Source organism: Dromaius novaehollandiae, chromosome 2 (assembly GCF_036370855.1).
Source record: "Dromaius novaehollandiae isolate bDroNov1 chromosome 2, bDroNov1.hap1, whole genome shotgun sequence".
Taxonomy (NCBI): Eukaryota; Metazoa; Chordata; class Aves; order Casuariiformes; family Dromaiidae; genus Dromaius; species Dromaius novaehollandiae.
Genome location: NC_088099.1, coordinates 119,492,922 through 119,509,173, shown reverse-complemented (window position 1 = coordinate 119,509,173; position 16,252 = coordinate 119,492,922). Strand labels below are relative to the sequence as shown.

General features: G+C 34.3%; 1 protein-coding gene across 10 annotated transcripts in view; it reads right to left on the bottom strand.

Moving 5' to 3' along the window:
• The window catches only part of RBBP8 (RB binding protein 8, endonuclease), a 44,093-nt gene that overhangs the window by 9,995 nt on the left and 17,846 nt on the right, over nucleotides 1-16,252 (bottom strand). For all 10 annotated transcript variants that reach the window (XM_064507295.1, XM_064507296.1, XM_064507294.1 and 7 more), the window contains 11 exons: nucleotides 15,199-15,294; nucleotides 13,297-13,409; nucleotides 11,927-12,002; nucleotides 8,584-8,753; nucleotides 6,982-7,083; nucleotides 5,785-5,882; nucleotides 4,996-5,123; nucleotides 3,119-4,004; nucleotides 2,898-3,024; nucleotides 1,639-1,739; nucleotides 819-933 (listed from right to left, as the gene is read on the bottom strand). In XM_064507295.1, coding sequence (XP_064363365.1) covers nucleotides 819-933; nucleotides 1,639-1,739; nucleotides 2,898-3,024; nucleotides 3,119-4,004; nucleotides 4,996-5,123; nucleotides 5,785-5,882; nucleotides 6,982-7,083; nucleotides 8,584-8,753; nucleotides 11,927-12,002; nucleotides 13,297-13,409; nucleotides 15,199-15,294 — 2,012 coding nt within the window. The remainder of the gene's footprint in view (nucleotides 1-818; nucleotides 934-1,638; nucleotides 1,740-2,897; nucleotides 3,025-3,118; nucleotides 4,005-4,995; nucleotides 5,124-5,784; nucleotides 5,883-6,981; nucleotides 7,084-8,583; nucleotides 8,754-11,926; nucleotides 12,003-13,296; nucleotides 13,410-15,198; nucleotides 15,295-16,252) is intronic.

Below are 16,252 nucleotides of genomic sequence, written 5' to 3'. Positions count from 1 at the left end.
TATCAAAAGAACAAATACCTACTTCCGGCTCCAGTACTGGTTAACCTAACATTCCCGATACATTTATTTTTTTCTGTTTCTTTTATCAGTCTTTTAAATGTGGATAATGCTTACTTATTTTTCAAAAAGACACCTTGATTCTATTGGTGCACGTTGATTAGTTGCTGAATCACTATGATTTATCTTTAACCTTAATACTGCATGCACAAATTTTTTTGTTGTTGTAACTATGGAGATATCCAAGCACAAGGAAATACCTTCTGTGGGTAGGAGATAAACTATGGTAACGTGATCAAGTTGCAACTACTTCAAAAACACCCCACCCCCCTTAGAAGTCACTGCCCTGCAGCCATAAATCACAACATACCATACATTAAATGTGATATAAACACATTTGGATTTATTTTAAATGTACTAGTTCTATTTATGTCTCATTAAAAATGAAATTAGTCTTTCCACAAGAAGTCTGATACGATTACACAGCAAGCTTCCAAATTTGTTTGACCTGCGAGCATGTTTGTTGCAGATGAGAACAGAAGTAAAATATGGTAAATATTTAACAACTTAAGCAACATTAAAAGGAAAGGTACTAGCTCTGTCTCTACAAATCCTATCATTCTATCTTAGGTTAAAAAATAAAAAGGCACTGATTCTACTAGGAAACAGACTGGGTGATAATTGTAATCTGCAAAAATACATCAGCGCTTTATAATGCAAACCATTTTCTACTATCTACACGGAGAAAAATAATACATGTTATTCTTTCCTTTTGCAAAAAAGCAAACAAAAAGGGGGGGGGGGGGGGGAAGCAGTTTTACCTGGACTGCTTTCCTGTTTTTGCTCTTGGTTTTTCATTTTTAATAGCACACTTTCACTAACGTATGTATAATCCATATCAACACCTTCCCCTCCAGTCCTTGACTGAGAACCATCCTGAATAAACAAGACAAACACGATAATTACACTCAGATGTAACTGATGTACTCAGTGTCATGCTTTATATCTGAAAACCCTTTCATGATAGTTATTGCAACTTCCTAGAAACTTTCTCTGATATTATTTCTGCAGTAGTATTTGCATGATTAAAGATGCAGTAACTAGGTAACAGAATAACTCAAAGTATCAATGAAGCATACAGAAATTAAGAAACAGTCATTATCAAGCCAGTGTATTTTAGGATATCCCATAAACAAGACAAAACAAATACAGCTCAGGAAAATGCTCAGCAACCCTGTTCTAACAGTCAAGCTGCATGCAAATCAGAGAAAGATAATAGTCAAGATTTACACATCTTCTACTGCTTAACATAAAGTGATATCACTGTGAACATTTTTCACAGGAAAAATATGAGATTTGGAACATTTATTTGCCTAAAAAAATTAAAAATTAGTTTCATATTTAGTATCTGCCTGCAAAGTTTATCAAATACAAGGTGGTGGCTGGAACTTTTTAAGATAACTTACAGCACTATGTATAAACAAATATTTTAAGAATGAAACCATATATCAAGTGAGCTGAATTCAGATTTTTGTTAAAGTGGTGGTTTTGGTCTATCTAGAATAAAGTTCATAATAGTACCTTTTTTTCCCCTCTCAATACTGTGGAACATGTGGACTTGTTACAGAAAAGGTAGTTTACCTTCGTATCAATCACGGTAATGTCCATTTTGTACTGTGAAAGGTCAGCTCCTGGATCTATGCTCCACTGAAGGTTTTCTAAAGAAGATTTATCTTTAAGTTCTGAATGCAGAGAATATGACAAAAATGACAAATAATCAGTATCAAACTCTGTCAACGGCATCCAATAGCATCTAAATTTTTAATCTCTCTCTCTCTCTATTTTTTTAAATCAATTCATCTTTGGTTTTAAAGATTGATTATTCTCAAATGATAAGCATACTAATCTGGTATTAACTGTATTTTATCTAAAGATTCAGAAGCAATGAGTAATAATAAGTTTTTTGTCATATTTGGGAAGCACATTGCTCTCTGTGTTTGTATAAGGTAAATAAATAAATATTCTAGCAGTAAAAATACCTGTACTATGTAAATGAACTAATATTAAAATTGGATAGAAAATTAATAAGAATCCAAAAGTTAAAGTAATAAAGACATTCCTGGTCATTGTTCCAGAGATGTCTCAAGTCATTTGTGAAGTAGACGTTTAGCTTCCTAGCTACGTGACAACATGAATGGCTAACATTTTTTTTTTTTTAATTCCCAAGTATTTCTAAATAGAGGATGCAGTGTAACAGCTTAGCTAAGGAGTACAGAAGCAGTGATTCTGCAATCCCAGTTAGGAAAATTAAAACGTTAAGAATGGGATCACTTACAGGAAAGAAGATACAACATGTGCTAAGGGGATTATTTGGCAGAACCTGTCCATTACTAGTAGGAGCAGAAATTTCTTTAAAAGATCATCAGGAATCATAACAAACATTAACAACAGGGCTTATCCTTACACTTAAGTACAGTTTTCAAGCATTTGATGTAGACAGTATAAATTCAAACTTCCTGAGATTGTTTCAATATCTCTTATTCACATATTGCAGTAAGCCACTGTGTACAGTAATAGCAATGCTAAATAAACCAGAAAGAACAAGTTTCAGCAAGCTTGTTGAGTTTAAAGTTGAAAGCCAATGATATATTTATTGTACAGTGGTAAAAGAATACCAGGAAGATACCACTGAAGACAAGCTTAATGAAATACAGTAAATTATGATGTAGATTGAAAAGCTGGAGTTGATTTTGAAAAGTCCTGAATAACATGGGATTAAGTTGGAAGGAAAACAGAGAAAGTAATTACTGTGGGAGAAAAGCAGATATGAAAAATTCTATTTAACCATAACACAGGCTGGTGGGGAGCAGGGGGAAAGGGGAACATTTTCAAAAAGTCACCTTGTTCATTTTGTAGTGCTTTATTTTTTGGTAGTCTACAAGGGTTTGGTTGAAGTACAGATGCTGGTTCAGACTCTCCATGTCCTGTCCTTGTTTTCTTTCTGTTTGGTACATGGCCACTGGCAACCTAACAACATATTGTAATTTTACCATTTCCAAACACTTAAAAATAACATTCCTAAGGGGAAGGAAAAGAAAAAAAAAATCAGAAAAAAACATACCTTCATGTCATCAAAAAGATGTTCTGTCTCTATGGAGTTTAGCAGAGGTGCAATTTTGAAGGGAGGGACATCTTCTTTCATTTGGATCTGTTTTTTGTTATCTGGGAATGTTTTCCCCAGCATTGCCTCTTGTACATAAGGTTCCTCTTGTAAATCTCTGCCAAACAAACAACTCTCACTGTTGGCATTTTGAATGGATGGTGAACCCTCAGAAATGGGCTTCCCTAGCTGTGAAAAAACATCATGCAGAGTCACCTGTTTCAGTCTATTTTTACAGGTTTCCTCACTTCCTTGTTTTTTCTCTTGGCAACGAACCCCAGAGAAGCGATCAGACAGATCCAAGGGTTTATCAACTGTATGTTCTCCGTTAACAAGCTCAATGTCTGCTCGGAAAGGCATAGAGTTCTCTTTGTTGAGGGATGTTTTCTCACAGCTAATTGCATGTTCATCTTCAGCTTTCTTTCTTTTAGCACACCTGCCTTCTAGTTGCTTATGGTGTACAAGAAAGAAATCATTCTTGATCACCTCATTTTTAGCTGCGCAAGTGTTTCCAACACAAGTTCCAGCCTCGTTAGTATTCTTTTTCACAACCATCTGCCTATTGATAGAGGCCTGGCCGATAACTGAGTTGATTTCAGTTCCAAGATTAAGTGGTGCAACAAAAGCAACATCTTCAGATTTTGGTCTGCTTTTATGAGATCTGGAACTGGAAGGATTGTTGAAGGGGTTGGTTTTGAGATTAGGCTTCAATCCTGAATCTAAAATACAAGGGGGATGACTTGTACTTGACTTGTTCTTCATACTGCTAGAAGCTCCAAAAACAGGAGAAGCTACCTGAGAATCCCAGTTGACATGTGGTGGAGTGTTCTGAGATGGCTCTGAAAGACTGAATACAATGACAGATGAAATATTTTTCTGGTGTATATAGGGAGCTGGGGCGGGGGGGGGGGGGGGGGGGGGGAAAGGAGAGAAAAGGGGATATGAAAAGACATAAGTTTCCTAACAGTGATACACATCAAAGCTGTCAGAGCTGCTACTAGTAACTGAAAACTGAACGAAAAAGAAAAGGGAAACTTTTGGTCTAGGAATACTGTTGCAAGAAGAATTCTAAAAGGCAGGCAAACTCAAACTTAGTCTTTTATTTTAGCGTGGTGTCAAATTCTATTCCACATTCAACTGAAAATCAAGGACAGAATTAAGCCCACCTAGGAATCTCTCCTACCAAAGGGCTTCCCACCTTTCAGTGCAGTCACATGGCAGAAAGTGAGAAAGGTTGATACAGAAGCCTATCTAGGTTTCTGTATAGATCTTATCAGCACAATAACAGATTCTCTAACCTTCTGCAAATGAAGCAAAAATCTGCAAGTTTCTTTCAGGTACTCTCATACACTCCAACACACACTTTAAGTAGTCTCCTGTCCTTCAAGATGACAAATAGGTGCTAAATAAATCCAGTTTAGGCCACAACACCCTGAAGACGGTAGAAAGAGCAACAGCCCGCTGATATGACATCTTGTCAGCAGAAGAAAACCTTTTTTTCCATTTTCTCATGCCAGGCCATTTACTCCCAGGTTTAGGGGCTTCAGAAGATACCTCTCAATAGCAAGAAATCAGTGAGGATGGGAGGGTATATATCAAAAGCCCATATCAAAAGTTTGGGAGAGAAGAAAAAGTCTACAGTTTTGCAGTTTTATAGTTCCTTTTCTTCTAATGCTAACTTACGTACTTGAAAGAAGCTCATACAATATGAAAATATCTATTTTTTTCCATGTCTATATCTTTAAAAGAAACTGCTTTAAAACTTTAAATTCTACTAAACCCTGAAGTTCATTTAAGCCTTTTTAAAACAATATTATTCTAACCAAGAAGAAACAAACCCTAAACTGTTGTCATCATTTGTTGATTCAGAAGCTGGGTGTTTTCTTGAATCTTCACACTGCATGCTCTCTGGATCCTGGTTCATAACAGTATTAGTGGTAGGAGGACTCAGTACACTCTGGGACTCCTTGCAAGCAATGAAGGAAAACAAAGAAGGGAAACGTGAGAAGCTGTTAGAATTAAAAATTATAAATATGCTAGGCTCGCACATAAGAACTCCAAAGTCCTATTCAAATTGAATCATTCAAAGCTCTGAAAAATAACAACATTTAAAGAAGAGATGAAATTTTCACCAGCAAATTTTAAAGATGACTTACGGAAATCCAAAAAACTTTTTCATTCAAATGCACACATAGACATAAATTTTCCTCTATTTATAAGAAAAATTTACGTAGTATGCATACTACCATCTTCACCGTAGCAACCAAGCAAAAACATGGAATAGTCTAATCTAAGCCACTAACCTGTCTCATCACTAGATAATTTTAGTGTCTCAAACTTGTATTAGTGCACAAAGAGAGGTTGGCAGACCTAAGATATAGTTTACTGTCTTAGTCAAACTCGAAAGACATTTACAAGGCATGAATTCCCTTCCCTGTGGACAGGTCAGCACAGTTGTATTCCTTTTTGCTAGAGCAATTCTATAATAAACAAGCAAAAGCAGACCAGAGTGAGATTATATGGGCTCTGAACACTTTGCAGAATTTTAAAGCAAGAGTAAAATATTGTTTTCCAGAACAACTGGCATAAAAAGCTGATTATATGAGAAATTTGGGAACATTACTTACAGATTCCTCTTGAACAGCAAGTCCAATTGTTTCTGCCACAACTGCAGCCAAGTTAAAAGATGGTCTTAGAACTGGATAGCCTCCGAACCTCTGTTTATCTTTGCGGGTAGAAAATAGTTCACTTAATGAGTTATATATACATTATAATATTTTACTCCACTCATATAGATAATACAAACTCAGAACTAAAAAGATCACAAATTAAAATCTAGTAATTACGGAAATAGGTTGACTTGTTTCATATAAAGTCAAATCCAGAAGCGGTGAGGGGAGGAGAGAGACAAAAGAAGGATTTCTGACAATAATGAAGAGATGTATCGGAGAGAGATGTACTTCCTATTTGGATACAGCTCCCCAAAGTTAACATAGACAAATCAAAGTAAAAGTTGCTTTTCAACCTCCCAATCCAGGGCATGAGTTGTACAAGAACAGCATATGGAAGTTCGATACTGTATATTTATAGTGAACTGATTGCGTTGCATATTTCCTAGGTAACACTTAAAATTATTCTTCTAACTTTTTTATTAGAAAAGTGAAAAGAGATGAGTTTCTCTTCTTTTAGGGGTTTAACATCATTCAGTTTATTAAACCGGGGAGAAGTGATACGATAGGGAAGTACAAGAACTACAATCACTACAACCCTGACCTGCATGAATATTCCAAAATCCTGTCACTTGTAGTCAAAAACTTCACAGAAAAATCAACAACATAGAAAATTCTTGAAATGTTACATAAGCTTTTAAAGATTGGTTTCTGAAGGAAGAATTAAGACAGCAATACCAATTCACAATTGCAAAAGAGGGAATAATTAACAAAAGCACTTTTACATGTTACATACTGACTTTAGATGGTAAATGCAATCCTTGGAATATTTTTCTTCTACTTTACAGTTAGAAAATCAGATATAAGACAATTGGATGAGTAACCCAAAATATAAGAAGTCAGTAGTAAAAGCTGCATTGGACTTCTTTTTATTTCTTGGTTTTTAAGTCCTGATGCTAGGCCACTAGATCATATAATTTTACAGGAGATGCATTTCAGCAGAAATTCTGCTATTAAAAGATCATTTCCTTTTCTGGCTCCTTAGTTCACACAGACAGACAATGAATTGAATCTCAACAGCTAATGATCCCTTATTTTACTATAGCTTGTCCTTATTTTGAAAAGAATTAAAACTAAAGGTATTAATACACTTACTTGGCACAGGGGACATCTGTGGATCACAAGTGTCTGCCACTAGTATCTCCTCTCCATGGTGACTGTTCACTTGAGTGGAACACAGTGGAATTTTTCCAAACTCTAGAAGATGAGGTATAAACATTTTCACAGGGTGAAATGAGCGAGCCTTCTGTGATAATTATGCTTAGATATAGACTCTGATCTTAAAAGCACTTGAACATGAATTGTAATATGTCAATAGATCCATTAATCTAAGAATATCTGACTGTTTTTATTTTGAGGTATCACTATGACAAATTATTCACAAAATTTTCATGTTAATCCTTTCTCTCGCAGGTATGATCCCAGCCAGTCAGCTTCCGCCATAAAATAATGCTCACATGTAATTATGTCACTTTCTATACTGAGTGCACATACAGTAAATATTCAGTCTACAATTTACCTCTTGATATGGCAGCAAGACTACTGATTAAAGAATAAACTGTCCAGAAGGATAATTTTCTGCATCAGCTAAGGTAATGAAAAAGTGAAAAGCCTGATATCTGAAACAAACAACCTTCTTTATGCTGTTTAGTTCTTTCCAGCTGGACACCAACAGCTTTTCATAACCATTATATACTGTGTAGGTAGTTATAGCCTCTTTCTTAGGTATTTTACTTTGGTTTGATTTAGTAGCTCAAGTTTTTTTTAATTCAGAAAATGGATAGAAATAGGTATATTTAGAATGGAAAGAAAATTATTCACAGCACCAAAATTAGATGCATAAAATAAAGGGTGTAAATAATCCTCCCTCCTCACCCCACAATTGTGCTTTCTATTTTTGGAAAGAAACTTTTAGTCAAGTCTTATATTTTCATCTAATCAAATATACTTTTAGAAGATATTTTTTATTCCACAAGAAATAAATTAACATGGTAAGAGCACCTGAATTATTTATCATACTTCCTCTGTATCATTAAAATATAACCAAGAAGTCCCTTATTTCATGAAAATATTTCTTACAGTTAAAGTACATTACAGTTATTTCTATGGCATACAGAACCAAGTTTGGATTAAATTAAACATGAGCAACACTAAAGGACACAAACCAAATGCAAACAGCACATCAGAACTAGAAAAAGAAACATCATGTAGGTGCTAGAATTAGACACCTATCAGTTTCAGTAGTACCACTTTGCAAGATAATGGCTGAATGCGCCAAGACATAGATTTCACTCTCCACTAGGTGGTGATAAAGGTGTGCACACAAGTCAAACCTAAGTATATTTTTGTTTGGAGTTGCAGAAGACATAGGTGTTGGAAAACTCTTATATTTGCACGTATATGTGGATGATGAATAGAGGAGGGAATGGTTAAGTAGGAGGTTAAGACAAGCTTTAAACATATTGCTGGTATAACAGTTACTGTTAAAGCCATTTTTCCACTGGTTCATATATTATAGCATAAATGGAAAAAAGCCTCCCCCCCCCCCCCAAACCACACGCAAAAGACAATTAGCAAGGCTTTTAATAAAATGTCTTCCTCCTTGCAATCACATTTATATGTTATTTTTTTCCTTTAGCCCTTCCTTAAAAAGAAAATCTTTAAAATTAAATAAAAACCCAAATACAATACTCTTACCACTGTTGCTTTCAGCAAGTTCCAAATCTGGGTGTGTATGTTCTGTGTATCGGATATGCCTATTCTCTTTTTTCCTTCTCATACGATTAACCACAGAAAATGAAGAAGTCAGAACTGGAGAATCTGGAATGACGCCTTCTTCTAATTCAACTGCTTGTTGCTTTTGCTCTCTGGAGACAAAATTAAGAGGTTAAATAAAACCCTAAGTCAGCAAGATGAAGAGCTTTAGTTATAGCACGTAGGATAATCATGTTTTAAGAAAGCAACAATTTAGAAAATACAGTAATCTTAATAACAACACAATATAAAAAAAGTAATGCTATAGTCAAGATTTCAGTCACATCTAACAACAAATTCACAATTGCTCCATCAAGCCTGAGAATGGTATAGAACCCTTGTTCTTCACAGCTGAAGTCAACATCTAACTACTGCATTATGGAAGACTCTCTCCTGGAAACTAGGAACTCTGAAGTTCCCAGCTTCTTCCCTGAAGCATATGCTACTTCAATGAAAAAAAATTGGAGTTGATGGACTACCAGGTCTCTTCCAGTATGGAAGCCCCTGTGTATTTCCAGAATATTAATTGTCTTCAAATACAAAATAAAAGCTTTTAGGGAATTGTAAATGGTAATGAATAGAACTTTGTTAAAAACAATCCCTCTCCAGAGCATTTGATGTTACCTCTTATCTACCTCATAGGCTCTCTACAGAACAGTGTAAAAAACAATGTAAAGCAAAAACATGACATGAATTACGAACTTTATTTTCTTCTCTGTGTCAAATTTAACAGCATACTGAAGTCAGTATATAAAAATCAATGTAACAGATGACCATGTCTTTTCTTACCAAAACCTGAATTTACAGATAAAGCAAGAATGTAAGAACAAAAGTATTTATTTCAGCTCTTTCAAGTTACATGCAATTTGATTAGTACTTAGTAAGACCAATACTCCTGTCATATGGTGGTGATAATGAGGAATGGAGCAGGCAGGAAAAATATAAGGAAATCTATCTTGGCCTGCTTTACCATCTTTCTTTAGTAGCATTTTTCTTTATAACTCTCAAGAGAAAACACAGGCCAAAAGACAACTTCCTAACTATAAAGAGAAGGATGAAAGGTTTTGGATTTAAGAGAAGAGGAGGAAATACGGATATATTTCCATTTGCATTAAAGTAAGCCACAGTATCTTATACAGAATAAGTTAATAATATGATGGAAAATCATGGAATACTGTCTGGCTTGAGTCAAAAGAATTTTTGCAAAATTAGGCTTTTTACTATGACTATTTATTGAAAAACACTAATGCGGTTATTTGCTTCTCTGAAATCCTGATGAATTCTAATGCATATTTTTATAATTCCTCTTTTCCAGAATGTTTACACAGAAACTACAACTGTAAAACTGTACCATCTACTGAAAATATTTAAAAAAACAAAGCAAAATAAACAGTAAAAAATTCTATTTATACAGTTACCCTGCAATGTATGCTAGTTGCTAGAATTCTATTTAAATTTACTAACACATGTGGCCTTGCATGAAAAGTTAGTCTGCTATAAATATATTTTTCTGCATCTTTATTCTATGCTAACCAGGAGGTATTTCCTAAATACCACAACAAAAAACAAACAAATGAAGAAGCTGCCATAAATGCTATAATTATAAATATGCATTAAATCATTTCTAAGTTACTGAAACATTTACCTGAGACCCTATAACAGATTTTTGAAGAAACTTCCATGCTGTTTCCATCCATGAATAATGAAATTGTAATCTAATAAAGGATTGGATAGTACCATTCTTCTAAAATTTGGTTTATTTCCTATTTATAAGGGACTCTCAGATTTTTTTCTAAAACAGTAAATCTTCATAACAAACGAAATTAGATGTTTGCAGTCTTACTTGATGACATGCACTAGAGAAAATCTGTTACCTCACTCCTGTGTGATGGTGTTATATTGATCCGAATTGTTTGTTCTAAGTAAAGCAATATGACTGTAGTTCAATCAAAACAACTAAATGTAGCAAATATATTAAAAAGAGCAAGACTATCCTTGTTAATCATTGTTAATCCACACAATTCTGCACTCATTTAAATAAACTTAGCATACTAAGCAAATAACTTAGCATTATGTTCATAATTCTCAACTCTCCTACAGTGGCCAATATACCATGAGATGGTCACTGGAAGCTAAGTTGCAAGACTGGGGCTCAAGGTAATAAACTTGGATGATTTTGTCTAGCATAAATTAATATTGCTAATGTTACTGCCTAACTGCTGTCAGGCTACATAGAAGACCCACTATAGAATGGCAATTATACAGTGGAAGGCATATAAAAGTTTATTACTAATTGGTATTTAAAAGAAAAAAAGAATACTAGTGGTATGAAATATATCATTTCAACAAGATGAAATGCATACATGAAAAAAAAAAAAGAAAAGAAAAAAGGGATGATTAAGGCACAAAAGATGGGAGAGCAACCGAGAAATACTAAGGAATAGAACTGCAGGCATCATGAAGTGAATTTGCTTCCTCCTGTATGAAGCGTACTTTTGGATGAAAACAAGAAAAAATTACATGCAGAAAAAGCCTCAAAGATCAAGTTCGTCTGTCCATCACCATTCCCCTCCTCCCGTACCACATAAGGCAACTGCTTCCAGTCAAACCCAAACCCAAAATGAAAATAAATTTCAGGTGATGTCAGACCACAGCTATACAAGAAACAAGTACTATCTCTGCCTTACATAGTGGAACATATTTGTATATTAAATACAACACTACATGGCACGTTCTTACATCTTATCAGATTACATCTTTGATAGTCAATTTGTTGCTCTTTATTTTTGTGGCTTTCTTACAGAATTTACTGTGGGTTTTTTTTTTTGTAAAATTGTAAGTTTACTTCAAAAATGTATTGAAAGATCCTAGGATTGCTTGACTATTGGAGAAAATAGTTTCCTAAAGTCTCATCCTAGGAAGAAAGGATTGGCAGTGTCTACAGAGGAATAAAAAGAGAGAAGTAAGGCTTTACTATGCACAAAGACCAGAATAATTTAGACTAATTATCAAAACAGAATTTCTGTGACAAATGTATCTGTTACCCTTTACAAAAAGAAAAAAAAAACCCTATGCATACAGTTAAAAGAGCAAAATTTCTGTACATTAGCAAGATGCTAGTTTTTCGTTTTTAACTCAAAGTGGCTGTAGACTATCATTTGACTACCTATTAAGAGCAAATTCAGATTTTAAGGAATTAAAAGCTGACATTTATATTCCCAGAAGTTGTTACTGAGAAATGGGAAAAAAAGCAAAAACAAAAACAAACAACCCCTCCCCAACTTACTCCAACTGTTTCTGCAATTGCTGGAATTGTTCAGATATCTTTTTATTTTCATCTTGTAAGTTGTTTTTTTCATTCACTGCAATTTATATTAAAAAAAAAAAAGAGAGATCAGTGCACACATGGTAACAGCATGTTATATTCGATTTTGCTAGGTCCTTTAAGAAAACAGAATCAGTTCTAAAAACACAATCTCCCTGCATGCAATAGTTTAGTAAAATTAATTTTTAAAGTTACTCATTAAAAAGGTTACAAAATGATTGTTAAAAAAGGCAAAGGTATCACAATTACTGGATTACAATATTAATTCCATTCCACATGCATATAAGTGAGACTGGGCTGTAAAGATGAATGAATTGTTCACACAGCTCCAGAGACAAAATGGCTTCATCAGGGTGAAAGCAGCGTATGGAGATAAAATAATTAGAATTTATTTTTAGCCACAGAAACAATCAGCCAGTTGGAGAGAGAGAGAAAAAATCCATTCTTCCAAAATCAGTTAAATATTTTGGAATTTAATAGTAAAGAGAGGTTAGTCAGAAATCTTTGATTTTATTTTTCTTAATTTTCAATTCATTCTGTGTACAATTCACAAGCTTATTCTGTCACCTTCAGCCTTTTTTCCATATTGTCTCAAATTAGAGGAATGAAAACTCCCAACTTTTCTGTTCATTTTAATGTTCATTTTCTTGTTCCGACTTTTTTGTTGCATATTTTACTTCTGGATTATTCTTTATTGATCTTTTTGCTTGGCTGAGGCAACACACAAAGCGTCACAGATCTCAACCCAATGTCCACAGAAGTCTAACATTCTGTCAGACAGTGGTCAGTATGATTTGTACCCAACAGGGGTACCATCCTGATTTAAGGCCCAGAGCTTAATTTAAAGGTTGTTTGTATTGTTTGTTGTTGTCATTAAACACAAGAATTCTGAATATTCTTGCTATAAATATACAAAATTAATAGTCCTGACAAATTGATATAATCTATATTAATACAGAATTTAGTATTTCCGTAATTTAATCAAACATTGAAAAGCCAATTTGTGTCTGTCATTTCCCACAATTTCACTGAATGCCTGCTTGTTCTTGAATGGTGAGGCAAGATGACTTCGTGTTACAAAATAGTTAAAGAGAGCATCTTTCTTCATGAAAAGATTGGATGCGTCCTGACTTCTTGTCATCTAGAACATCACACAGATGTTTACTAGAACAAATAGTTTATTTTTTCCTCTCCCATATGCACTAGCTCCTTATTTCAAAATGAACTGGCAACAAGCTGCCTGGTGTGATGGGATTCTTTTGTGGCTTCACAGAAATTCATGAAGCATTAAGTTTACAAATTTTGTCTTCAGATGCATGGATAAAACTCACTAAGCTCAGTGATAAGTTTAAGATTCTGCTGCCGGATATTTTCAAACTCTTGCTGTTTCTTTCTCATATGTTCTTCAGTTACAGCACAGCGATCACATAATCCTGCTCTTAATCTAAAAGAGAATTAAGAGAAAGTACATCTGTTATGAAAATATTGCCATACATGAATCAGATTATCAATAGTTAACTGGCTCTTTGAATAACGAAAATTAGAAAGTTTTTGAAAACTATGCAGAACATCACTAACATACACTGACACAGCAATACCTTGAGATTTTTGAGTGACCTGATACTACATGTGCAATAGCTTTCACAAATGACTGCCAGTACCAGATATTTCTTAAACAACATGTATAACTCACTTAGGTGGAGTGTGCTACACTGCCACTGAAAGCCTTTGTAAGGCGTTTTAATAAGCATTCTGTCAGATACAAATTATCATTCCTACTTAACTTATAAGCAGTTCATTCAAACAAATACAAATAAGCAAATAATTTCTTGTTGAACAACAGACATTTCAATAATACTTCAGCATATATAAAATCTAAATGACTGTAATTTTGGCTTTATCTAAGAATTATGCCTTAGCAAGATACATATTTGCCATAAAGTAAAGCAGTAAAATTAAAAGGACAAATAAGTTCAGTCTGTAACCAAAACCAAGTGAATGAGAAATTCTTTATCTAGGCAGTTAATAAGTAGACACAAATATTTAGCAGCAGGTGCATGTGAGGCATTGCCTCCACTGTCTCTCATGGTTTAGACCTAATGCTTAAAGCATACCATTGGGCAGAAAAGGACTTTGTATAATTAGTCCATTTTACCCAACACATTTATTCCTGCGATGAAATACGCGTTCATTTTATAGAGAGCTGAAAGTGTGTTTTTTTTCTTCTATGCAATGATAAGCTAATGGTATTACAAAAGCGAAAACCAGAATGTCTTTTGCCTGCCAAATAAGATACCTATTGGTTAAGAGTTCCACTGGTAAGTGTTCCACCGCATTTCCACTGTTTTAGCCCATGAAGCACAAATAAAGTAGCTAAAGTTTCCAATTCTGCAACTGAAATAAACTGCATCTTGGTTTAAGACCAATTTAATACTGTGGAATTATGGAAAGAGTAAAACACCGAACATCTGTTCACACTTGATTTTCTATCTGTGTAATAAACACACAGTATTCTCTTCTCGAATTAAGCATTTTCATATATTCAAACTTCTGAGAATCTATTAATAGCAAATTAAACATACACATTCTGGAAAGTTACCAGTTTTTAAAAGATAAAAAATGCACTGTCTATCAGTTTGGGGTTTTTTTGGTATCAGATTAAACTGGGCCAAATAAGAGAAAAGCATAGCAGGGTCAAAAGGCAATCAAAATGGCTGAGTTTGAGAGAAGACAAGAGATGGAACTGGTGATTAAATTTACATAAAAATGACAGATAAAAAAAGGCCCCCAAATCTGGAAGATTTCCTAGTTAATTATTTCATGAGTTCTGAAGTATATTGTATAGTTTGCCTTTACTTTTTGTATTTGTATTTTTTTCTAAGGGATCTTGTCCTATCTAGACGTTCCAGCAGTCTTCAATTTATATGTTTCTTGACTGACATTAAACTTACTTTTACATCCCTTTTTGTAAAAGCAGATGCTTTAAAATGGCTACCGTCAGCCTCCCAAGCTGATCTACTTAACTTCTATTATCTTTACTGCACTAAGCATGCTAGCAGTTAGGAAATAAGAAAACAACAAAAATATAATTCAATCAGAAAAATCTACTACTACTATACTTAAAGAAAAGTATACTTTTCTTCAAGACACACTATTTGAATTGTCTAAGAAAAGGACTCTAAGAACAAAATGAAACATGATAAATCCGAAAGCCAAAAAACCCACAGATTCACCTGTCTTCTAAAACTTTGATAGTATCATGAAGTGCTTTTTGCTGCTCTCTGAGCTGTTGGTTCTTGGTGTAAAATTCTTCAAGCCTCTCTGCATCCCTAAAATCAAATAGAGAAAAAGTTACTTCCAGCTTTAACTTCCAGTTATTATCATTTCAATACAGAATTATGGCTCTAGTATGTTTATTTCTTATTCTTAGGAAATGTAATTGATAATCAGCAAAAAATACTAGGTTGAGGATAAATGAAACAATGTTTTTGATGAATGGTAACTGAACGTCTGAGTTAGAAAAGGAGTGGTTAGTTCCTCATTCATATTACAGTTCAAATTTTGTTGATAAATCTGACCTTTGCTCAAGACGAATATACAGGTGATGACAGTCAAGGCATAAAAGCTAATGCTATTCAAGTAACAACTCCAGGGAACGTAAGCTCAAGCACTTTTCTTTATTATCTAGTTGAGCTGTTGGGGAACTAACTGGGAGCTCTCTCACTCAGGTCTCTGTAATTATACTCTTTCCCAGCAATAACTGTATCTTGCACCATGGCAAGCCACATTAGGCTTGTAAAGCTCTAATAAATCTTTAGATCCACTAGAGTTTTAGTTTCTCAGGCAGCAATTCCCAGAGTCTATAGAAGATGGATTCTCAGAACATGAATAGTGGGAAGCGAACTCTCTTCCCAAATGTCTCAGAAACAGGACAAGAGCTTAGAGGAAATTTCTTGCCAAAAGCCAGAACTGTTTAATTAATAAAGAACATTTCTGCCAAAGAGCTAAGGAAAAGCATCAGGAACATCAGCTTCACAATTTTAGCTTCATTTTAGTTATCAGATCACAGTCTGTCGTCAAGACGCAAACAAGGCGTAAGCATCAAGCACGCACATTTTTCTCTACAAAAAGAGCAACTTTCATTAAAAGCTAAGCAGCTGAATCCATGTAACATGAAAATATGAATATATATATAAATGAACTCATTCCCAGTTTTTCTTTTAACCACGGTATCCTTTGCATATTCCATGAACGCGGGTGTTTGTTCTCAGCATGCTTGAGATGGAT